Source organism: Salmo salar, chromosome ssa09, assembly GCF_905237065.1.
Source record: "Salmo salar chromosome ssa09, Ssal_v3.1, whole genome shotgun sequence".
Classification (NCBI taxonomy): domain Eukaryota; kingdom Metazoa; phylum Chordata; class Actinopteri; order Salmoniformes; family Salmonidae; genus Salmo; species Salmo salar.
Genome location: NC_059450.1, coordinates 146,959,903 through 146,985,636, shown reverse-complemented (window position 1 = coordinate 146,985,636; position 25,734 = coordinate 146,959,903). Strand labels below are relative to the sequence as shown.

The 25,734-nt window shown below is 41.6% G+C and overlaps 1 protein-coding gene and 1 pseudogene across 2 annotated transcripts in view; both read left to right on the top strand.

Annotated features, from left to right (window-relative positions):
• Positions 1-267: 267 nt before the first annotated feature.
• Positions 268-6,140, top strand: LOC106613233 (dipeptidyl peptidase 1-like; annotated as a pseudogene). Its single transcript, XR_006771222.1, has 8 exons — positions 268-640; positions 920-1,065; positions 2,149-2,309; positions 2,888-3,043; positions 3,845-3,963; positions 4,697-4,828; positions 4,924-5,157; positions 5,261-6,140. The product of XR_006771222.1 is annotated as a dipeptidyl peptidase 1-like (transcript).
• Positions 6,141-6,347: 207 nt separating this feature from the next.
• Positions 6,348-25,734, top strand: part of LOC106598434 (ras-related protein Rab-38-like) — a 78,952-nt gene continuing 59,565 nt past the window's right edge. The window contains exon 1 of the mRNA XM_045687099.1: positions 6,348-6,661. Within this exon, the coding sequence (XP_045543055.1) occupies positions 6,463-6,661 (199 nt within the window). The 5' untranslated portion in view covers positions 6,348-6,462. The remainder of the gene's footprint in view (positions 6,662-25,734) is intronic.

The following is a 25,734-nucleotide window of genomic DNA, read 5'->3' as shown; positions in this document are numbered from 1 at the left end:
CTAATTTAATCCAATAGAAGTTTCGTAATGTACAGGCTGGTACAAATGTACTGATATAATTGGTTTCACGTTGCATTCCGGCAGATTTGAGAAAAATGAGTAAATTGTGCATCATTGGCTACAATGGTTCCACCTGACCTAATTTGCCTTCAATCATTGAGGACATGTATTTCCGTTGTTAGAGGGGGTCACTCGGCTTTCTTGCCAATATAATAAATAATCTTTGTCTTCTCTGTAAAAGACGCAGCGAGTCACGTGAGAAGCTGCAGCGGGTCATATGACCGAAGGGAAAGTTCATTCTGGTTGTACAAAAGCGCAGAGGACAAAGTACAAACACGTCTCGCAGTTGCATCGAAGTTCGGGGAAATATAGCCTATCTTTTTCTAGTTGTGCTTTTACGTAGAGTGAAGTTCCTCGCTAGTTATTATCCTAGACTCAACTCTCTGCGTAGTTGTGTAAAAACGAGCGCGGTGTGACGTGATGAAGGTGAGCGGTGTGTTGCTGTGTGTGTTTCTGCTCTGGGTGGAGGGCTCCCAGGCTGATACCCCGGCAAACTGCACATATGAAGACCTGTTGGGCTCCTGGGTGTTCCAGGTATCGAAGGGGGGGCAAGACAAAGGCATCAACTGCTCTCTGATGGGTAAGAGCTGGAAATACGGAACAACCTCACGCTTTAAACAATCAAGTAGACTATGTAACAAACTTTTAATTGGTTCGAGTGTAAACTTGACCCGGTAGTCTACTATTGCCTCTGTTTGTAGACTGTTACAAAAAGCACAATCAATGATACAATGTTTGATACAACTTTCACCACTGCCCAATGTTAGTGTCTACCCCGTCTTACTTTGCAATACAGAAGAAGCCCAAAGTTGAATTGAGAAGTAATTACCAAAATGTCTCTCTGTTTGTTTTAAAAAAGACACTATTGATAAGTCGATAACGGTGCACCTGGAGAAGCTGTCTGTGGCGGTGGACGACCTGGGGAACACGGGATTCTTCACCCTCATCTACAATCAGGGCTTTGAGGTTGTCCTCAACGACTACAAGTGGTTTGGCTTCTTCAAGGCAGGTTTATGCTCTCACTTGTGTTTCATTCAGGGTTACACGTTAGTCTATAACAGTAGCATACTACGATCTCTGTCAAGAGGTCTGGAACATTTTTGGCAGTTATGGAATTACACTCATTTTTATCTCCAGCCTGTAGGCTACAGAAAAGGCCACATACTTGTTCTACCATATCCTTTATCTGCTACAGGATTTGATGGGATGTTGAAGTGCTGCACAGATGTCTCTATAGCAGCTCCCTGGAGAGGCATGCTGGGAATGGACAAGCAAAATGTTTTGTGCCTTTGACAGAGTGGCCACTGCTTATCAAAGGGTGGCATCAGCTGTCACCTAAAAAGCCCATATGCCACTGGTTGAGGGGACTTGTCATTGTTTTGGGGCAGAATTGTGAGGTTATGTGTTAGAGGTGCATCTTGGTCAGTTTAGCTCATTAAATGCCATCAATCTCCCGCCATAGGCGGCTGCCTGATGAGCAGGCCGGCCGCGACGGAACTCCTCCTACCTTGTAGCCTTGCACATTACGTTTCAGACACATGGCTGGTCACCTTTCCTGTAATTGTAGGGTTGGTGGTTCAGTCACTAATCTGGCTTTTACATCTGTTGCTACATTGATGCGTTCAGGCTTGTGTTTCAAAGTTACTTTCACTGTTGTGTTGCTACTTTTTCATTCAGGGTTGTATTTCGTTTTGCTTTTTCACGTGACTTCCTTGTGACTTTATCAGGGGAAATGTTGAGGTGTCCCTCCTACGTGGTAGAGCTGATGTCTGCATGTCACTTGTACTTCCTTATTGAAACCGTCTGGACTTGTTTCAGCACAGTGACACACCACATGCTTCACTGGAAAAGCCCATTGTTACTTACTCATTGCTGTTCATAAAGCCACGCTGTCTGCTCTCTCTCTCTCTCATTGAAAGCTGTTATCAGGGTAACTGCCACATCCACTTGAATAAAACATCACTGACTTGTTGATCTTCTGCTTTTTAATCTCCAACTCAGACCATAAAGATTCAATGTGTTTGTCCTCTTTCTACACAACACACAGGGACGCCTCGTACACAGACTGATTTTTCTCCTCTGTTCCAGTACTCTGAGCAGGGCTCTGAGGTGACCAGCTACTGTGACCAGACTCTGCCAGGCTGGGTCCATGATTCTCTGGGGAACAACTGGGCCTGCTTCACTGCCAAGAGGGTTGTCCCAATACCCCCTCGCTCCCTACACACACACCGCTACCATCCCAATAACATGTGAGTAGTCTCAGGGTTTTATAGGGGGCTTGACACACACTGCCCAATAATAATGCTCTCCAATAATCAGCTATGTTTTCACATTAAACTTCTATAGTTGGCTGGAAGTCTATTTTTCATCCATGGTCCCATTTTACTGTGAGCATTGCTCATATTGAAAAACAAGCAGTCTGCTTTGTTTTTAGACTCTTTTACATTGGCCGTCGGTCACTGCTCGTGTGTCAAGTGTGAGTCGTGTTCTGGCCTGAGCGGTGCTCTCTCTCTCTCCCTGGCCTGAGCGGTGCTCTCTCTCTCTCTCCCTGGCCTGAGCGGTGCTCTGTCTGTCTGTCTCTGCTCCATTCCCTCAGGCTGTGTAGGTCTGTTTACTCCTCTCATGTGGGGTATATGGCAATCAAATTGTATTTAAAGCCCTTTTTACATCAGCCGATGTCAGTGTTATACAGAAACCCAGCCTAAAACAACAAGCAATGCGGAGGTAGAATCAGTCTTTACTCCTCCCCCAGGTTGCTCCAGGTCTGTTTACTCCTCCCTCCCCCAGGTTGCTCCAGGTCTGTTTACTCCTCCCTCCCCTCCCGCAGGTTGCTCCAGAGGTCCTACAAACACAACATGGACTTCATTGACTCCATCAACATGGCCCAGAGCTTCTGGAAAGCCACGGCCTACAGCGAACATGAGACCTACACTCTGCAGCAGCTAATGCACAGGGCTGGGGGACCAGCTTCACACATCCCCAGGTACACTCACTCACTTGTCAAACTATGTATTGAAACAGGAATTTAATTATGAAATTCATTTTGGTGAACTTCACACACGTACTACATCCCCAAGGAAGAAGCAGGATGAGGCTGTGAGATTTGTTACTTCTGAAAGAAAAGGGTGAAATCAGTCTTAACTTTGGTTTTGGAAGTGGGGGGGGGAACATAATGGAATATATTTTATCCAGTCAAACACTCCACACAGCCTACTGACCGCTCGGCGGTGTCCGCGTGGTCCTAATGCACACCTTCGCCTCATTATCACATTCCAACGATCAAACTGGGGGTGTCAAAAGCAATTTGATAATGTGGGAGGGACAGTTGGTCCCCTGGAGAGAATCGTCATGGCAGGTGAGTCCAAGGCTACAGGGCTCTGTTTTAGGATAATGGAACACTGTCTCTGGCCCCAACTCGTCTAGACTGCTCTGGTAAGAGGCACTCTGTACAAGGGCTTACAAATGCCTGTATTTTCTGTCTCAACCCCCAGCTGAGTTGTATTTCCCCCCCCCCCCACCATGGATTTTAAAGTAATGGTTTGGTGTCAGAAATATGGTGGGAACTAAGTACAGTCCATGCTGTGACTCTAATCCATAGTGTGGGGGGGACTTGTGTTCACCTCACCATTGGGGAAGAGATCACATTGGTGGTGGTCAGTAGGTATGAAACAGGACTCTAACTGAGGTAGTACCTAAAGGTGTTCAATAGCAACACTCATTTTGGATTCATTGCAAGAAATGTCCATGGTGTTCCCTTATTGTATGAGTCTATGCTCCTCCCCAGACGTGTTGGCCCCGCCCCTGTGACAGCAACGCTAGTCAAGATGGCGGCCGGCCTCCCTGAGCGCTGGGACTGGAGAGACGCCAACGGAGTCAACTACCTCAGTCCTGTCCGCAACCAGGGTAACACACGCCGGGTCAAATACCTTACTACTTACCTTACTTAATACTTGTCTATCGTGACTCTTGGCAATATCTGTGTCCTCTCCCAACCCATGTTTAATGTTCAGCCTGTCTGCTGTGTCTGAGGCCTTAGGAATGTCCTCTACAGGGCCTGCTGTACCACTGCTAAATCAATGGTCCCTGTTCCCATCTCAACCCCGCAGACACAGCGCTCGTGTCTGTAGTGAGTTGTTGCATGGCTGAGAGGGCAACGGCTGGGATTTAGGGGCTCTGAAGGGTTTTAACAGGGGCCTTCTGCTGTGAGTGGGGCTTTCTGCCCTGCCTAAAAGGCTCTGCATGGTCGACAGTGGCCGTACAGCATTTACTGCAGAACTATTGTGAAGGAAGTGAGTTTGTTTATACAGGATGTACCGCCCCTACCTCCCGTCAATCAGAGCTATACGGAGCCCTCTGTTTCAGTTTGAGGTGCGATGTGGTACGGAGCTTAACTTTGCCTCTGCATACCTCCGGAGGCTCCACAATTGCGTCACACCCTCCATACGAAGCCTCCGACCACATCTTCGTCTCAAACATAAATTGGCTTTTAGGGTTCATTCCCACAGAACTCTAGTTGCAGGTTAAAGAGGATCCACGGACTGCTTGACTGGGTGTCTGGTTCTTAGTGGTCACTGATGTTGCAGTGAGGTTTTTGATTGGTTGTGACAGGGTTTGATTGGTACTCTGTGGGCTTCAGCTTCGTGTGGTAGCTGCTATTCCTTTGCCTTAATGGGAATGTTGGAGGCTCGTGTCCGACTCCAAACCAACAACACCGAGACTCCCATCTTCAGCCCACAGCAGGTCGTCTCCTGCTCCCAGTACTCCCAAGGTAATGAGCGAGCACACTCTGCATAATTGTACCTCAACGGTGTTTGTATTTCTCCCACATCTAACCCCTCTTACTTCCCCTCTCCTCCCTCTCAGGTTGTGACGGTGGCTTCCCCCTACCTCATTGGGAAGTACGTCCAGGACTTTGGGATCGTGGAAGAGTCGTGTTATCCGTACGCTGGGACAGATTCCCCGTGTGACGTTCCTGATGGCTGTCTCCGCCACTACACTTCGGACTACAGCTACGTGGGAGGGTTCTACGGAGGCTGCAGCGAGTCTGCCATGATGCTGGAACTGGTCAAGAACGGACCCATGGGGGTGGCCTTCGAGGTGGGACACACGTTGGTTTGTGCATTGGCTAGCTATATGAGTGATGGCCAGTATTAGTTTAAGTCAAAATGTCAGGTGTATTCCTCACACTGTTCTCGTCCAGGTGTATCCTGACTTCATGCACTACAAGGAGGGTATCTACCACCACACGGGCCTTCATGACCCCTACAACCCGTTTGAGCTGACCAACCACGCGGTGCTGCTGGTGGGCTACGGCCAATGTCACGTCACGGGTCAGAAGTTCTGGGTGGTGAAGAACAGCTGGGGGACGGCGTGGGGCGAGGGGGGCTTCTTCAGGATCAGACGGGGGTCTGACGAGTGTGCCATCGAGAGCATCGCTGTGGCAGCCAAGCCCATCCCTAAACTGTAGAGGGTCTACAGGGGTAGGAGGGAAAGGGTTCATCTTCAGGGATTTTCCCAATTGGAACCTAGCCTGAAGTCTACAATGGCTTATAAATGTAATATTTAGAAATGGCTGGGACGTTGTTGTCAGATATAATCTGTAAAAGTGTTCACCATGCTCGCTAGACTGTGATCCTTGCCAGTCAGATGCATTTTTGGGAATGATGCCAAAAGGGAACCTGCTTTAATTCCTTATGTAACTGGGATTTGTAGTTTTATTAGTCTTTTGTAGTTAGTCTGGTGATTGACAGGAGGGCAGAGGACCTCTGCTCTTTATCGTTAATCTCAGGGGAGACTGTCCTGTGATCTCAAATGTATACTGTCGCTAGTCATCTCTGTACTGTCCTTTCTCTCTGATGCTGTAAATTGGAGTCTCCTGGGAATGTTCAAAGGGACTGGCTCATGATGTTGGAAGGGATACAGTATGATTCAATGTTGGTGCCTTTTTTTTCTTGTCACGTAGGAAGGGGTTGCCTTTCATTAGAAATGTCAGTTTTCCAATAAGATCACATGTATGCACAGATTTGCAGGTTGTCTGCTTTTTACAATTTGAAAGAAAATAAAGTATCTTTTTAGAAATATTTTTGGTGACTTTTATATATTGACATCTGGGTAAATCTTAAACTATATGTGCACAACTTCAATATTCTTCATGTAACGTTGCATGTCTTGCTACTTTTTCGGGATTAAGTAACTTTTAGATAACGGTATGAACTTCAAATGGGGTCAGCCCAGCTGCGCGCTCTCACGCCTGAGGCCCGCCAGTCACAAGGTCCCGCTGTTACCCTCTTCTGCCCCACTTCTCTGGGCGTTCCTTCAGGATCGCTGGAGCACACCGCTCCAGTCTGTTCTCTCCCGTTATCACGGCGCATTAATGTCCTACCGTAGCGCTCCGTGGTCGCCATGCAGAACAATCACAAGGAGCACCTCTATAAGATCCTGGTAATAGGGGACCTGGGGGTGGGCAAGACTAGCATCATCAAGCGTTACGTCCACCAGAACTTCAGCCCTAACTACCGTGCCACGATAGGAGTGGACTTCGCCCTGAAGGTCCTTAACTGGGACCAAGAAACAGTACGGATACAGCTATGGGACATAGCAGGTAGGAGAAGCATTACGCGTGACTGCTCAAATGGGGACACAGGCAGGCCCGTTTTTTAGTATTATGCTATTTGGCCTAGTTTGGATAAATGACATGTCATTAATGTAAGAGTTGATGGCTTGTCAAAGTTACAGCGCGATGGGGAGGCTGGGGAGAGAACTGTAGAAATTAGGTTCTGGGGAGTGGTCAACGGAGTATGTATCAAAAAGATTGGATATACTGTATACTGACGGCAACATGTAATAGAACAATTTTAGGAAGAGTTTCGTTATATTACACAACAGTCCTGTTCGTGTGCAAACGTTGGGAACCGATGGCAGTTAAGTTACACCGTATGCGTATTGGCCTTATCTCACGTGAGTGGCGGTTATTGGAGAAATTCGTCTGATGCTTCTGTGCGCGCTCTCAGTTCCATAAGCTCTGGCCGGTACAGCCGGTGCGCACTCCTGCATGTACAGTCATGTGTCTCGCACTCATGTGAGGGAGATTTGAGGCTCAGAATGGGTTTATTGTGAATGAGAACCGACAAGACTTCCGGCATCGAGGATGCCCTGCTACCTATTGTATTCAGAACAGATTGATGCGTATCTTCATTGAGCTCAATTTGGAGGGATGTTGTGAACTATGCTTTCTAATACCCTTAATTTAAATGGATGTGTTCATGAGACATTGCAACGTCCCAGTGTTTAGCGTGGCCTTATATGGCCTCTGCTAAGCGCTCTCAACCTTTTGTGCAGGGGGGTTTTGACTGTTTCCCGTCAGTCACTACATGATCAGAAGCTTTCAAAGCCTTGGAAGGAAACACGTCTTGCAGCAACAAAACAGCTAAACTTGTACAGTTGAGTCAGGAGAACTCGTGTATGTCGATGTGGTCAATTTAAATAGAGCGCCGTATGAAAATAGCGGTGTCATGTGGATGGTTTCTCAGTTTAGCTTGATGTAGTCAGCTGGTAGTCAGCTGACGGTACCTCAGACTGGAGTTTTTGCCTGGCTTGAACTAGCCTTGCTCTATTGATCATGCACTTGTAGAATGTCACACCTAGACCCGATCTCAGATGTACCTGTAGTCGAGACCTTACCTCCTATGTACTTGTGGAGATCAGAGAGTATTTGACAACTGGAAGCTTGAACGTATTGCTTTCATCAATCAAATCCAATCATTTACAAGGCGTAGGCTCTAGGTCTAGGCAGTGGTGGAAAAATCACCCATTGTCATACTTGAGTAAAAGTAAAGATACCTTTTTTTAATAGAAAATTACTCAAATGAAACTAACCCAGTAAAATTCTACTTGAGTAAGTCTAAAAGTATTTGATTTTAAATATACTTTATAAAAATGAAATATAATTGCAAAAATACTGTAAATGTATAAAAAATAAAAATACACAGAACAAACATGTAAACGCTAGCTGTAAAGTGTTGATTTCATGACCTAAAATCAAAGATCTCAGAAGTTTTACATACAGTCCTGGCCAAACGTTTTGAGAACGACACAAATAAATTTTCAGTCTGCTGCCTCAGTTTGTATGATGGCAATTTGCATATTCTCCAGAATGTTATGAGTGATCAGATGAATTGCAATTAATTGCAAAGTCCCTCTTTGCCATGCAAATGAACTGAATCCCCCAAAAACATTTCCACTGCATTTCAGCCCTGCCACAAAAGGACATGTCAGTGATTCTCTCGTTAACACCGGTGTAAGTGTTAACGAGGACAAGACTGGAGATCACTCTGTCATGCTGATTGAGTTTGAATAACAGACTGGAAGCTTCAAAAGGAGGGTGGTGCTTGGAATCATTGTTCTTCCTCTGTCAACCATGGTTACCTGCAAGGAAACCTGTGTCGTCATCATTGATTTGCACAAAAAGGGCTACACAGGCAAGGATATTGCTGCCAGTAACATTGCACCTAAATCAACCATTTATAGGATCCTCAAAAACTTCAAGGAGAGCGGTTCAATTGTTGTGAAGAAGGCTTCAGGGCGCCCAAGAAAGTCCAGCAAGCGCCAGGACCGTCTCCTAAAGTTGATTCAGCTGCGGGATCGGGGCACCACCAGTACAGAGCTTGCTCAGGAATGGCAGCAGGCAGGTGTGAGTGCATCTGCACGCACAGTGAGGCAAAGACTTTTGGAGGATGGCCTGGTGTCAAGAAGGGCAGCAAAGAAGCCACTTCTCTCCAGGAAAAACATCAGGGACAGACTGATATTCTGCAAAAGGTACAGGGATTGGACTGCTGAGGTAAAGTCATTTTCTCTGATGAATCCCCTTTCCGATTGTTTGGGGCATCCGGAAAAAACCTTGTCTGGAGAAGACAAGCGCTACCATCAGTCCTGTGTCATGCCGACAGTAAAGCATCCTGAGACCATTCATGTGTGGGGTTGCTTCTCAGCCAAGGGAGTGGGCTCACTCACAATTTTGCCTAAGAACACACCCATGAATAAAGAATGGTACCAACACATCCTCCGAGAGGAACTTCTCCCAACTATTCAGGAACAGTTTGGTGACGAACAATGCCTTTTCCAGCATGGTGGAGCACCTTGCCATAAGGCAAAAGTGATAACTAAGTGGCTCGGGGAACAAAACATCGATATATTGGGTCCATGGCCAGGAAACTCCCCAGACCTTAATCCCATTGAGAACTTGTGGTCAATCCTCAAGAGGCGGGTGGACAAACAAAAATCCACAAATTCTGACGAACTCCAAGCGTTGATTATGCAAGAATGGGCTGCCATCAGTCAGGATTTGGCCCAGAAGTTATTTGACAGCATGCCAGGGCAGATTGCAGAGGTCTTGAAAAAGAAGGGTCAACACTGCAAATATTGACTCTTTGCATCAACTTCATGTAATTGTCAATAAAAGCCTTTGACACTTATGAAATGCTTGTAATTATACTTCAGTATTCCATTGTAACATCTGTCAAAAATATCTAAAGACACTGAAGCAGCGAACTTTGTGGAAATTAATATTTGTGTCATTCTCAAAACTTTTGGCCACGACTGTACACAAAAAGCTTATTTCTCTCAAATGTTTTGCCCAAATTTGTTTACATCCCTGTTAGTGAGCATTTTATAATTTGTCTTGATAATCCATCCACCTGACAGCTGTGGCATATCAAGAAGCTGATTAAACAGCATGATCATTACACAGGTGCACCTTGTGCTGGGGACAACAAAAGTCCACTCTAAAATGTGCAGTTTTGTCATACAACACAATGCCACAGATGTCTAAAGTTTTGAGGAACTGTGCATTTGGCATGCTGACTGCAGGAATGTTGCCAGAGAATTTAATGTTAATTTCTCTACCATAAGCCACCTCCAATGTCGTTTTAGAGAATTTGGCTGTACGTTCAACCGGCTTCACAACTGCAGACCACATGTAACCACGTCAGAAGGGGGGAGGGAGGGGTGTGGAGGAGTATTTCTATCTTTTAATAATGCCTTTTTGTGGGGAAAAACTCATTCTGATTGGCTGGGCCTGGCTCCTCAGTGGGTTGGCCTGGCTCCCAAGTTGGTGGGCCTATTCCCTCCCAGGCCCACCCATGGCTGCGCCCCTGACCAGTCATGTGAAATCCATATATTAGGGCCTAATGAAAGGATTTCTATTGACTGATGTCCTTCTATGAACTGTAACTCACCAAAATCTTTGAAATTGTTGCATGCTGCGTTTATATTCTAGTTCAAAATATAAATAATTTCAAATTCCTTATATTAAGCAAACCAGACTTTATGATTTTCTTGTTTTATAAATTTACGGCTAGCCGGGGACACACTCCAACACACATAATTTACAAACAAATGATTTGTATTTCGTGAGTCCGCCAGATCAGAGGCAGTAGGGATGACCAGAGATGTTATCTTGATAAGTGTGTGAATTGGACCATTTTCCTGTCCTGCTAAGCATTCAAAAAGAATGTTTGGGTGTCAGGAAAGATTTATGGAGTAAACCAGACAATATTTTCTTTAGGAATGTAACAGTTGTCAAAAATATAAATAGTAAAGTAAAATACAGATACCCCCAAAATACTTAAGTATTTTTACTTAAGAACTTTGCACCACTGGGTCTAGGGGTCCATTTGGGATTGGGCCCTATCAAAGACTATGGCCGTGTCCAGTAACGTCAGAACACACTGGTAAACAGTCACTATAGGAGACAGTGATAACATCAGAACACTGGTAAACAGCTTTCATAGTGACTATAGGAGACAGTGATAACATCAGAACACTGGTAAACAGCTTTCATAGTGACTATAGGAGACAGTGATAACATCAGAACACTGGTAAACAGCTTTCATAGTGACTATAGGAGACAGTGATAACATCAGAACACTGGTAAACAGCTTTCATAGTGACTATAGGAGACAGTGATAACATCAGAACACCTGGTAAACAGCTTTCATAGTGACTATAGGAGACAGTGATAACATCAGAACACTGGTAAACAGCTTTCATAGTGACTATAGGAGACAGTGATAACATCAGAACACTGGTAAACAGCTTTCATAGTGACTATAGGAGACAGTGATAACATCAGAACACTGGTAAACAGCTTTCATAGTGACTATAGGAGACAGTGATAACATCAGAACACTGGTAAACAGCTTTCATAGTGACTATAGGAGACAGTGATAACATCAGAACACACTGGTAAACAGCTTTCATAGTGACTATAGGAGACAGTGATAACATCAGAACACTGGTAAACAGCTTTCATAGTGACTATAGGAGACAGTGATAACATCAGAACACTGGTAAACAGCTTTCATAGTGACTATAGGAGACAGTGATAACATCAGAACACTGGTAAACAGCTTTCATAGTGACTATAGGAGACAGTGATAACATCAGAACACTGGTAAACAGCTTTCATAGTGACTATAGGAGACAGTGATAACATCAGAACACACTGGTAAACAGCTTTCATAGTGACTATAGGAGACAGTGATAACATCAGAACACTGGTAAACAGCTTTCATAGTGACTATAGGAGACAGTGATAACATCAGAACACTGGTAAACAGCTTTCATAGTGACTATAGGAGACAGTGATAACATCAGAACACTGGTAAACAGCTTTCATAGTGACTATAGGAGACAGTGATAACATCAGAACACTGGTAAACAGCTTTCATAGTGACTATAGGAGACAGTGATAACATCAGAACACTGGTAAACAGCTTTCATAGTGACTATAGGAGACAGTGATAACATCAGAACACACTGGTAAACAGCTTTCATAGTGACTATAGGAGACAGTGATAACATCAGAACACTGGTAAACAGCTTTCATAGTGACTATAGGAGACAGTGATAACATCAGAACACTGGTAAACAGCTTTCATAGTGACTATAGGAGACAGTGATAACATCAGAACACTGGTAAACAGCTTTCATAGTGACTATAGGAGACAGTGATAACATCAGAACACTGGTAAACAGCTTTCATAGTGACTATAGGAGACAGTGATAACATCAGAACACTGGTAAACAGCTTTCATAGTGACTATAGGAGACAGTGATAACATCAGAACACTGGTAAACAGCTTTCATAGTGACTATAGGAGACAGTGATAACATCAGAACACATGGTAAACAGCTTTCATAGTGACTATAGGAGACAGTGATAACATCAGAACACTGGTAAACAGCTTTCATAGTGACTATAGGAGACAGTGATAACATCAGAACACTGGTAAACAGCTTTCATAGTGACTATAGGAGACAGTGATAACATCAGAACACTGGTAAACAGCTTTCATAGTGACTATAGGAGACAGTGATAACATCAGAACACTGGTAAACAGCTTTCATAGTGACTATAGGAGACAGTGATAACATCAGAACACTGGTAAACAGCTTTCATAGTGACTATAGGAGACAGTGATAACATCAGAACACTGGTAAACAGCTTTCATAGTGACTATAGGAGACAGTGATAACATCAGAACACTGGTAAACAGCTTTCATAGTGACTATAGGAGACAGTGATAACATCAGAACACTGGTAAACAGCTTTCATAGTGACTATAGGAGACAGTGATAACATCAGAACACTGGTAAACAGCTTTCATAGTGACTATAGGAGACAGTGATAACATCAGAACACTGGTAAACAGCTTTCATAGTGACTATAGGAGACAGTGATAACATCAGAACACTGGTAAACAGCTTTCATAGTGACTATAGGAGACAGTGATAACATCAGAACACTGGTAAACAGCTTTCATAGTGACTATAGGAGACAGTGATAACATCAGAACACTGGTAAACAGCTTTCATAGTGACTATAGGAGACAGTGATAACATCAGAACACTGGTAAACAGCTTTCATAGTGACTATAGGAGACAGTGATAACATCAGAACACTGGTAAACAGCTTTCATAGTGACTATAGGAGACAGTGATAACATCAGAACACTGGTAAACAGCTTTCATAGTGACTATAGGAGACAGTGATAACATCAGAACACTGGTAAACAGCTTTCATAGTGACTATAGGAGACAGTGATAACATCAGAACACTGGTAAACAGCTTTCATAGTGACTATAGGAGACAGTGATAACATCAGAACACTGGTAAACAGCTTTCATAGTGACTATAGGAGACAGTGATAACATCAGAACACTGGTAAACAGCTTTCATAGTGACTATAGGAGACAGTGATAACATCAGAACACTGGTAAACAGCTTTCATAGTGACTATAGGAGACAGTGATAACATCAGAACACTGGTAAACAGCTTTCATAGTGACTATAGGAGACAGTGATAACATCAGAACACTGGTAAACAGCTTTCATAGTGACTATAGGAGACAGTGATAACATCAGAACACTGGTAAACAGCTTTCATAGTGACTATAGGAGACAGTGATAACATCAGAACACTGGTAAACAGCTTTCATAGTGACTATAGGAGACAGTGATAACATCAGAACACTGGTAAACAGCTTTCATAGTGACTATAGGAGACAGTGATAACATCAGAACACTGGTAAACAGCTTTCATAGTGACTATAGGAGACAGTGATAACATCAGAACACTGGTAAACAGCTTTCATAGTGACTATAGGAGACAGTGATAACATCAGAACACTGGTAAACAGCTTTCATAGTGACTATAGGAGACAGTGATAACATCAGAACACTGGTAAACAGCTTTCATAGTGACTATAGGAGACAGTGATAACATCAGAACACTGGTAAACAGCTTTCATAGTGACTATAGGAGACAGTGATAACATCAGAACACTGGTAAACAGCTTTCATAGTGACTATAGGAGACAGTGATAACATCAGAACACTGGTAAACAGCTTTCATAGTGACTATAGGAGACAGTGATAACATCAGAACACCTGGTAAACAGCTTTCATAGTGACTATAGGAGACAGTGATAACATCAGAACACTGGTAAACAGCTTTCATAGTGACTATAGGAGACAGTGATAACATCAGAACACATGGTAAACAGCTTTCATAGTGACTATAGGAGACAGTGATAACATCAGAACACACTGGTAAACAGCTTTCATAGTGACTATAGGAGACAGTGATAACATCAGAACACTGGTAAACAGCTTTCATAGTGACTATAGGAGACAGTGATAACATCAGAACACTGGTAAACAGCTTTCATAGTGACTATAGGAGACAGTGATAACATCAGAACACATGGTAAACAGCTTTCATAGTGACTATAGGAGACAGTGATAACATCAGAACACACTGGTAAACAGCTTTCATAGTGACTATAGGAGACAGTGATAACATCAGAACACTGGTAAACAGCTTTCATAGTGACTATAGGAGACAGTGATAACATCAGAACACTGGTAAACAGCTTTCATAGTGACTATAGGAGACAGTGATAACATCAGAACACTGGTAAACAGCTTTCATAGTGACTATAGGAGACAGTGATAACATCAGAACACTGGTAAACAGCTTTCATAGTGACTATAGGAGACAGTGATAACATCAGAACACTGGTAAACAGCTTTCATAGTGACTATAGGAGACAGTGATAACATCAGAACACTGGTAAACAGCTTTCATAGTGACTATAGGAGACAGTGATAACATCAGAACACTGGTAAACAGCTTTCATAGTGACTATAGGAGACAGTGATAACATCAGAACACTGGTAAACAGCTTTCATAGTGACTATAGGAGACAGTGATAACATCAGAACACTGGTAAACAGCTTTCATAGTGACTATAGGAGACAGTGATAACATCAGAACACTGGTAAACAGCTTTCATAGTGACTATAGGAGACAGTGATAACATCAGAACACATGGTAAACAGCTTTCATAGTGACTATAGGAGACAGTGATAACATCAGAACACTGGTAAACAGCTTTCATAGTGACTATAGGAGACAGTGATAACATCAGAACACACTGGTAAACAGCTTTCATAGTGACTATAGGAGACAGTGATAACATCAGAACACTGGTAAACAGCTTTCATAGTGACTATAGGAGACAGTGATAACATCAGAACACTGGTAAACAGCTTTCATAGTGACTATAGGAGACAGTGATAACATCAGAACACTGGTAAACAGCTTTCATAGTGACTATAGGAGACAGTGATAACATCAGAACACACTGGTAAACAGCTTTCATAGTGACTATAGGAGACAGTGATAACATCAGAACACTGGTAAACAGCTTTCATAGTGACTATAGGAGACAGTGATAACATCAGAACACACTGGTAAACAGCTTTCATAGTGACTATAGGAGACAGTGATAACATCAGAACACCTGGTAAACAGCTTTCATAGTGACTATAGGAGACAGTGATAACATCAGAACACTGGTAAACAGCTTTCATAGTGACTATAGGAGACAGTGATAACATCAGAACACTGGTAAACAGCTTTCATAGTGACTATAGGAGACAGTGATAACATCAGAACACATGGTAAACAGCTTTCATAGTGACTATAGGAGACAGTGATAACATCAGAACACTGGTAAACAGCTTTCATAGTGACTATAGGAGACAGTGATAACATCAGAACACTGGTAAACAGCTTTCATAGTGACTATAGGAGACAGTGATAACATCAGAACACTGGTAAACAGCTTTCATAGTGACTATAGGAGACAGTGATAACATCAGAACACACTGGTAAACAGCTTTCATAGTGACTATAGGAGACAGTGATAACATCAGAACACTGGTAAACAGCTTTCATAGTGACTATAGGAGACAGTGATAACATCAGAACACACTGGTAAACAGCTTTCATAGTGACTATAGGAGACAGTGATAACATCAGAACACTGGTAAACAGCTTTCATAGTGACTATAGGAGACAGTGATAACATCAGAACACTGGTAAACAGCTTTCATAGTGACTATAGGAGACAGTGATAACATCAGAACACTGGTAAACAGCTTTCATAGTGACTATAGGAGACAGTGATAACATCAGAACACTGGTAAACAGCTTTCATAGTGACTATAGGAGACAGTGATAACATCAGAACACTGGTAAACAGCTTTCATAGTGACTATAGGAGACAGTGATAACATCAGAACACTGGTAAACAGCTTTCATAGTGACTATAGGAGACAGTGATAACATCAGAACACTGGTAAACAGCTTTCATAGTGACTATAGGAGACAGTGATAACATCAGAACACCTGGTAAACAGCTTTCATAGTGACTATAGGAGACAGTGATAACATCAGAACACTGGTAAACAGCTTTCATAGTGACTATAGGAGACAGTGATAACATCAGAACACTGGTAAACAGCTTTCATAGTGACTATAGGAGACAGTGATAACATCAGAACACACTGGTAAACAGCTTTCATAGTGACTATAGGAGACAGTGATAACATCAGAACACTGGTAAACAGCTTTCATAGTGACTATAGGAGACAGTGATAACATCAGAACACATGGTAAACAGCTTTCATAGTGACTATAGGAGACAGTGATAACATCAGAACACACTGGTAAACAGCTTTCATAGTGACTATAGGAGACAGTGATAACATCAGAACACTGGTAAACAGCTTTCATAGTGACTATAGGAGACAGTGATAACATCAGAACACTGGTAAACAGCTTTCATAGTGACTATAGGAGACAGTGATAACATCAGAACACCTGGTAAACAGCTTTCATAGTGACTATAGGAGACAGTGATAACATCAGAACACACTGGTAAACAGCTTTCATAGTGACTATAGGAGACAGTGATAACATCAGAACACTGGTAAACAGCTTTCATAGTGACTATAGGAGACAGTGATAACATCAGAACACTGGTAAACAGCTTTCATAGTGACTATAGGAGACAGTGATAACATCAGAACACTGGTAAACAGCTTTCATAGTGACTATAGGAGACAGTGATAACATCAGAACACTGGTAAACAGCTTTCATAGTGACTATAGGAGACAGTGATAACATCAGAACACCTGGTAAACAGCTTTCATAGTGACTATAGGAGACAGTGATAACATCAGAACACTGGTAAACAGCTTTCATAGTGACTATAGGAGACAGTGATAACATCAGAACACTGGTAAACAGCTTTCATAGTGACTATAGGAGACAGTGATAACATCAGAACACTGGTAAACAGCTTTCATAGTGACTATAGGAGACAGTGATAACATCAGAACACTGGTAAACAGCTTTCATAGTGACTATAGGAGACAGTGATAACATCAGAACACACTGGTAAACAGCTTTCATAGTGACTATAGGAGACAGTGATAACATCAGAACACTGGTAAACAGCTTTCATAGTGACTATAGGAGACAGTGATAACATCAGAACACTGGTAAACAGCTTTCATAGTGACTATAGGAGACAGTGATAACATCAGAACACTGGTAAACAGCTTTCATAGTGACTATAGGAGACAGTGATAACATCAGAACACACTGGTAAACAGCTTTCATAGTGACTATAGGAGACAGTGATAACATCAGAACACTGGTAAACAGCTTTCATAGTGACTATAGGAGACAGTGATAACATCAGAACACATGGTAAACAGCTTTCATAGTGACTATAGGAGACAGTGATAACATCAGAACACCTGGTAAACAGCTTTCATAGTGACTATAGGAGACAGTGATAACATCAGAACACTGGTAAACAGCTTTCATAGTGACTATAGGAGACAGTGATAACATCAGAACACTGGTAAACAGCTTTCATAGTGACTATAGGAGACAGTGATAACATCAGAACACTGGTAAACAGCTTTCATAGTGACTATAGGAGACAGTGATAACATCAGAACACTGGTAAACAGCTTTCATAGTGACTATAGGAGACAGTGATAACATCAGAACACATGGTAAACAGCTTTCATAGTGACTATAGGAGACAGTGATAACATCAGAACACTGGTAAACAGCTTTCATAGTGACTATAGGAGACAGTGATAACATCAGAACACTGGTAAACAGCTTTCATAGTGACTATAGGAGACAGTGATAACATCAGAACACTGGTAAACAGCTTTCATAGTGACTATAGGAGACAGTGATAACATCAGAACACTGGTAAACAGCTTTCATAGTGACTATAGGAGACAGTGATAACATCAGAACACTGGTAAACAGCTTTCATAGTGACTATAGGAGACAGTGATAACATCAGAACACTGGTAAACAGCTTTCATAGTGACTATAGGAGACAGTGATAACATCAGAACACTGGTAAACAGCTTTCATAGTGACTATAGGAGACAGTGATAACATCAGAACACTGGTAAACAGCTTTCATAGTGACTATAGGAGACAGTGATAACATCAGAACACTGGTAAACAGCTTTCATAGTGACTATAGGAGACAGTGATAACATCAGAACACTGGTAAACAGCTTTCATAGTGACTATAGGAGACAGTGATAACATCAGAACACTGGTAAACAGCTTTCATAGTGACTATAGGAGACAGTGATAACATCAGAACACTGGTAAACAGCTTTCATAGTGACTATAGGAGACAGTGATAACATCAGAACACACTGGTAAACAGCTTTCATAGTGACTATAGGAGACAGTGATAACATCAGAACACTGGTAAACAGCTTTCATAGTGACTATAGGAGACAGTGATAACATCAGAACACTGGTAAACAGCTTTCATAGTGACTATAGGAGACAGTGATAACATCAGAACACCTGGTAAACAGCTTTCATAGTGACTATAGGAGACAGTGATAACATCAGAACACTGGTAAACAGCTTTCATAGTGACTATAGGAGACAGTGATAACATCAGAACACTGGTAAACAGCTTTCATAGTGACTATAGGAGACAGTGATAACATCAGAACACACTGGTAAACAGCTTTCATAGTGACTATAGGAGACAGTGATAACATCAGAACACACTGGTAAACAGCTTTCATAGTGACTATAGGAGACAGTGATAACATCAGAACACCTGGTAAACAGCTTTCATAGTGACTATAGGAGACAGTGATAACATCAGAACACCTGGTAAACAGCTTTCATAGTGACTATAGGAGACAGTGATAACATCAGAACACTGGTAAACAGCTTTCATAGTGACTATAGGAGACAGTGATAACATCAGAACACTGGTAAACAGCTTTCATAGTGACTATAGGAGACAGTGATAACATCAGAACACATGGTAAACAGCTTTCATAGTGACTATAGGAGACAGTGATAACATCAGAACACTGGTAAACAGCTTTCATAGTGACTATAGGAGACAGTGATAACATCAGAACACTGGTAAACAGCTTTCATAGTGACTATAGGAGACAGTGATAACATCAGAACACTGGTAAACAGCTTTCATAGTGACTATAGGAGACAGTGATAACATCAGAACACTGGTAAACAGCTTTCATAGTGACTATAGGAGACAGTGATAACATCAGAACACACTGGTAAACAGCTTTCATAGTGACTATAGGAGACAGTGATAACATCAGAACACTGGTAAACAGCTTTCATAGTGACTATAGGAGACAGTGATAACATCAGAACACTGGTAAACAGCTTTCATAGTGACTATAGGAGACAGTGATAACATCAGAACACTGGTAAACAGCTTTCATAGTGACTATAGGAGACAGTGATAACATCAGAACACTGGTAAACAGCTTTCATAGTGACTATAGGAGACAGTGATAACATCAGAACACTGGTAAACAGCTTTCATAGTGACTATAGGAGACAGTGATAACATCAGAACACTGGTAAACAGCTTTCATAGTGACTATAGGAGACAGTGATAACATCAGAACACCTGGTAAACAGCTTTCATAGTGACTATAGGAGACAGTGATAACATCAGAACACATGGTAAACAGCTTTCATAGTGACTATAGGAGACAGTGATAACATCAGAACACTGGTAAACAGCTTTCATAGTGACTATAGGAGACAGTGATAACATCAGAACACTGGTAAACAGCTTTCATAGTGACTATAGGAGACAGTGATAACATCAGAACACTGGTAAACAGCTTTCATAGTGACTATAGGAGACAGTGATAACATCAGAACACTGGTAAACAGCTTTCATAGTGACTATAGGAGACAGTGATAACATCAGAACACTGGTAAACAGCTTTCATAGTGACTATAGGAGACAGTGATAACATCAGAACACCTGGTAAACAGCTTTCATAGTGACTATAGGAGACAGTGATAACATCAGAACACTGGTAAACAGCTTTCATAGTGACTATAGGAGACAGTGATAACATCAGAACACTGGTAAACAGCTTTCATAGTGACTATAGGAGACAGTGATAACATCAGAACACTGGTAAACAGCTTTCATAGTGACTATAGGAGACAGTGATAACATCAGAACACATGGTAAACAGCTTTCATAGTGACTATAGGAGACAGTGATAACATCAGAACACATGGTAAACAGCTTTCATAGTGACTATAGGAGACAGTGATAACATCAGAACACTGGTAAACAGCTTTCATAGTGACTATAGGAGACAGTGATAACATCAGAACACTGGTAAACAGCTTTCATAGTGACTATAGGAGACAGTGATAACATCAGAACACTGGTAAACAGCTTTCATAGTGACTATAGGAGACAGTGATAACATCAGAACACCTGGTAAACAGCTTTCATAGTGACTATAGGAGACAGTGATAACATCAGAACACTGGTAAACAGCTTTCATAGTGACTATAGGAGACAGTGATAACATCAGAACACTGGTAAACAGCTTTCATAGTGACTATAGGAGACAGTGATAACATCAGAACACTGGTAAACAGCTTTCATAGTGACTATAGGAGACAGTGATAACATCAGAACACTGGTAAACAGCTTTCATAGTGACTATAGGAGACAGTGATAACATCAGAACACATGGTAAACAGCTTTCATAGTGACTATAGGAGACAGTGATAACATCAGAACACACTGGTAAACAGCTTTCATAGTGACTATAGGAGACAGTGATAACATCAGAACACTGGTAAACAGCTTTCATAGTGACTATAGGAGACAGTGATAACATCAGAACACCTGGTAAACAGCTTTCATAGTGACTATAGGAGACAGTGATAACATCAGAACACTGGTAAACAGCTTTCATAGTGACTATAGGAGACAGTGATAACATCAGAACACTGGTAAACAGCTTTCATAGTGACTATAGGAGACAGTGATAACATCAGAACACTGGTAAACAGCTTTCATAGTGACTATAGGAGACAGTGATAACATCAGAACACTGGTAAACAGCTTTCATAGTGACTATAGGAGACAGTGATAACATCAGAACACTGGTAAACAGCTTTCATAGTGACTATAGGAGACAGTGATAACATCAGAACACACTGGTAAACAGCTTTCATAGTGACTATAGGAGACAGTGATAACATCAGAACACTGGTAAACAGCTTTCATAGTGACTATAGGAGACAGTGATAACATCAGAACACTGGTAAACAGCTTTCATAGTGACTATAGGAGACAGTGATAACATCAGAACACCTGGTAAACAGCTTTCATAGTGACTATAGGAGACAGTGATAACATCAGAACACTGGTAAACAGCTTTCATAGTGACTATAGGAGACAGTGATAACATCAGAACACACTGGTAAACAGCTTTCATAGTGACTATAGGAGACAGTGATAACATCAGAACACTGGTAAACAGCTTTCATAGTGACTATAGGAGACAGTGATAACATCAGAACACTGGTAAACAGCTTTCATAGTGACTATAGGAGACAGTGATAACATCAGAACACATGGTAAACAGCTTTCATAGTGACTATAGGAGACAGTGATAACATCAGAACACTGGTAAACAGCTTTCATAGTGACTATAGGAGACAGTGATAACATCAGAACACACTGGTAAACAGCTTTCATAGTGACTATAGGAGACAGTGATAACATCAGAACACTGGTAAACAGCTTTCATAGTGACTATAGGAGACAGTGATAACATCAGAACACTGGTAAACAGCTTTCATAGTGACTATAGGAGACAGTGATAACATCAGAACACTGGTAAACAGCTTTCATAGTGACTATAGGAGACAGTGATAACATCAGAACACACTGGTAAACAGCTTTCATAGTGACTATAGGAGACAGTGATAACATCAGAACACTGGTAAACAGCTTTCATAGTGACTATAGGAGACAGTGATAACATCAGAACACACTGGTAAACAGCTTTCATAGTGACTATAGGAGACAGTGATAACATCAGAACACTGGTAAACAGCTTTCATAGTGACTATAGGAGACAGTGATAACATCAGAACACTGGTAAACAGCTTTCATAGTGACTATAGGAGACAGTGATAACATCAGAACACTGGTAAACAGCTTTCATAGTGACTATAGGAGACAGTGATAACATCAGAACACTGGTAAACAGCTTTCATAGTGACTATAGGAGACAGTGATAACATCAGAACACTGGTAAACAGCTTTCATAGTGACTATAGGAGACAGTGATAACATCAGAACACTGGTAAACAGCTTTCATAGTGACTATAGGAGACAGTGATAACATCAGAACACACTGGTAAACAGCTTTCATAGTGACTATAGGAGACAGTGATAACATCAGAACACTGGTAAACAGCTTTCATAGTGACTATAGGAGACAGTGATAACATCAGAACACTGGTAAACAGCTTTCATAGTGACTATAGGAGACAGTGATAACATCAGAACACTGGTAAACAGCTTTCATAGTGACTATAGGAGACAGTGATAACATCAGAACACTGGTAAACAGCTTTCATAGTGACTATAGGAGACAGTGATAACATCAGAACACATGGTAAACAGCTTTCATAGTGACTATAGGAGACAGTGATAACATCAGAACACTGGTAAACAGCTTTCATAGTGACTATAGGAGACAGTGATAACATCAGAACACTGGTAAACAGCTTTCATAGTGACTATAGGAGACAGTGATAACATCAGAACACTGGTAAACAGCTTTCATAGTGACTATAGGAGACAGTGATAACATCAGAACACTGGTAAACAGCTTTCATAGTGACTATAGGAGACAGTGATAACATCAGAACACTGGTAAACAGCTTTCATAGTGACTATAGGAGACAGTGATAACATCAGAACACTGGTAAACAGCTTTCATAGTGACTATAGGAGACAGTGATAACATCAGAACACTGGTAAACAGCTTTCATAGTGACTATAGGAGACAGTGATAACATCAGAACACCTGGTAAACAGCTTTCATAGTGACTATAGGAGACAGTGATAACATCAGAACACTGGTAAACAGCTTTCATAGTGACTATAGGAGACAGTGATAACATCAGAACACTGGTAAACAGCTTTCATAGTGACTATAGGAGACAGTGATAACATCAGAACACTGGTAAACAGCTTTCATAGTGACTATAGGAGACAGTGATAACATCAGAACACTGGTAAACAGCTTTCATAGTGACTATAGGAGACAGTGATAACATCAGAACACACTGGTAAACAGCTTTCATAGTGACTATAGGAGACAGTGATAACATCAGAACACTGGTAAACAGCTTTCATAGTGACTATAGGAGACAGTGATAACATCAGAACACCTGGTAAACAGCTTTCATAGTGACTATAGGAGACAGTGATAACATCAGAACACTGGTAAACAGCTTTCATAGTGACTATAGGAGACAGTGATAACATCAGAACACTGGTAAACAGCTTTCATAGTGACTATAGGAGACAGTGATAACATCAGAACACTGGTAAACAGCTTTCATAGTGACTATAGGAGACAGTGATAACATCAGAACACTGGTAAACAGCTTTCATAGTGACTATAGGAGACAGTGATAACATCAGAACACTGGTAAACAGCTTTCATAGTGACTATAGGAGACAGTGATAACATCAGAACACTGGTAAACAGCTTTCATAGTGACTATAGGAGACAGTGATAACATCAGAACACACTGGTAAACAGCTTTCATAGTGACTATAGGAGACAGTGATAACATCAGAACACTGGTAAACAGCTTTCATAGTGACTATAGGAGACAGTGATAACATCAGAACACTGGTAAACAGCTTTCATAGTGACTATAGGAGACAGTGATAACATCAGAACACTGGTAAACAGCTTTCATAGTGACTATAGGAGACAGTGATAACATCAGAACACTGGTAAACAGCTTTCATAGTGACTATAGGAGACAGTGATAACATCAGAACACTGGTAAACAGCTTTCATAGTGACTATAGGAGACAGTGATAACATCAGAACACTGGTAAACAGCTTTCATAGTGACTATAGGAGACAGTGATAACATCAGAACACTGGTAAACAGCTTTCATAGTGACTATAGGAGACAGTGATAACATCAGAACACTGGTAAACAGCTTTCATAGTGACTATAGGAGACAGTGATAACATCAGAACACTGGTAAACAGCTTTCATAGTGACTATAGGAGACAGTGATAACATCAGAACACTGGTAAACAGCTTTCATAGTGACTATAGGAGACAGTGATAACATCAGAACACTGGTAAACAGCTTTCATAGTGACTATAGGAGACAGTGATAACATCAGAACACTGGTAAACAGCTTTCATAGTGACTATAGGAGACAGTGATAACATCAGAACACTGGTAAACAGCTTTCATAGTGACTATAGGAGACAGTGATAACATCAGAACACTGGTAAACAGCTTTCATAGTGACTATAGGAGACAGTGATAACATCAGAACACTGGTAAACAGCTTTCATAGTGACTATAGGAGACAGTGATAACATCAGAACACCTGGTAAACAGCTTTCATAGTGACTATAGGAGACAGTGATAACATCAGAACACTGGTAAACAGCTTTCATAGTGACTATAGGAGACAGTGATAACATCAGAACACTGGTAAACAGCTTTCATAGTGACTATAGGAGACAGTGATAACATCAGAACACTGGTAAACAGCTTTCATAGTGACTATAGGAGACAGTGATAACATCAGAACACTGGTAAACAGCTTTCATAGTGACTATAGGAGACAGTGATAACATCAGAACACACTGGTAAACAGCTTTCATAGTGACTATAGGAGACAGTGATAACATCAGAACACTGGTAAACAGCTTTCATAGTGACTATAGGAGACAGTGATAACATCAGAACACTGGTAAACAGCTTTCATAGTGACTATAGGAGACAGTGATAACATCAGAACACTGGTAAACAGCTTTCATAGTGACTATAGGAGACAGTGATAACATCAGAACACTGGTAAACAGCTTTCATAGTGACTATAGGAGACAGTGATAACATCAGAACACTGGTAAACAGCTTTCATAGTGACTATAGGAGACAGTGATAACATCAGAACACTGGTAAACAGCTTTCATAGTGACTATAGGAGACAGTGATAACATCAGAACACTGGTAAACAGCTTTCATAGTGACTATAGGAGACAGTGATAACATCAGAACACTGGTAAACAGCTTTCATAGTGACTATAGGAGACAGTGATAACATCAGAACACTGGTAAACAGCTTTCATAGTGACTATAGGAGACAGTGATAACATCAG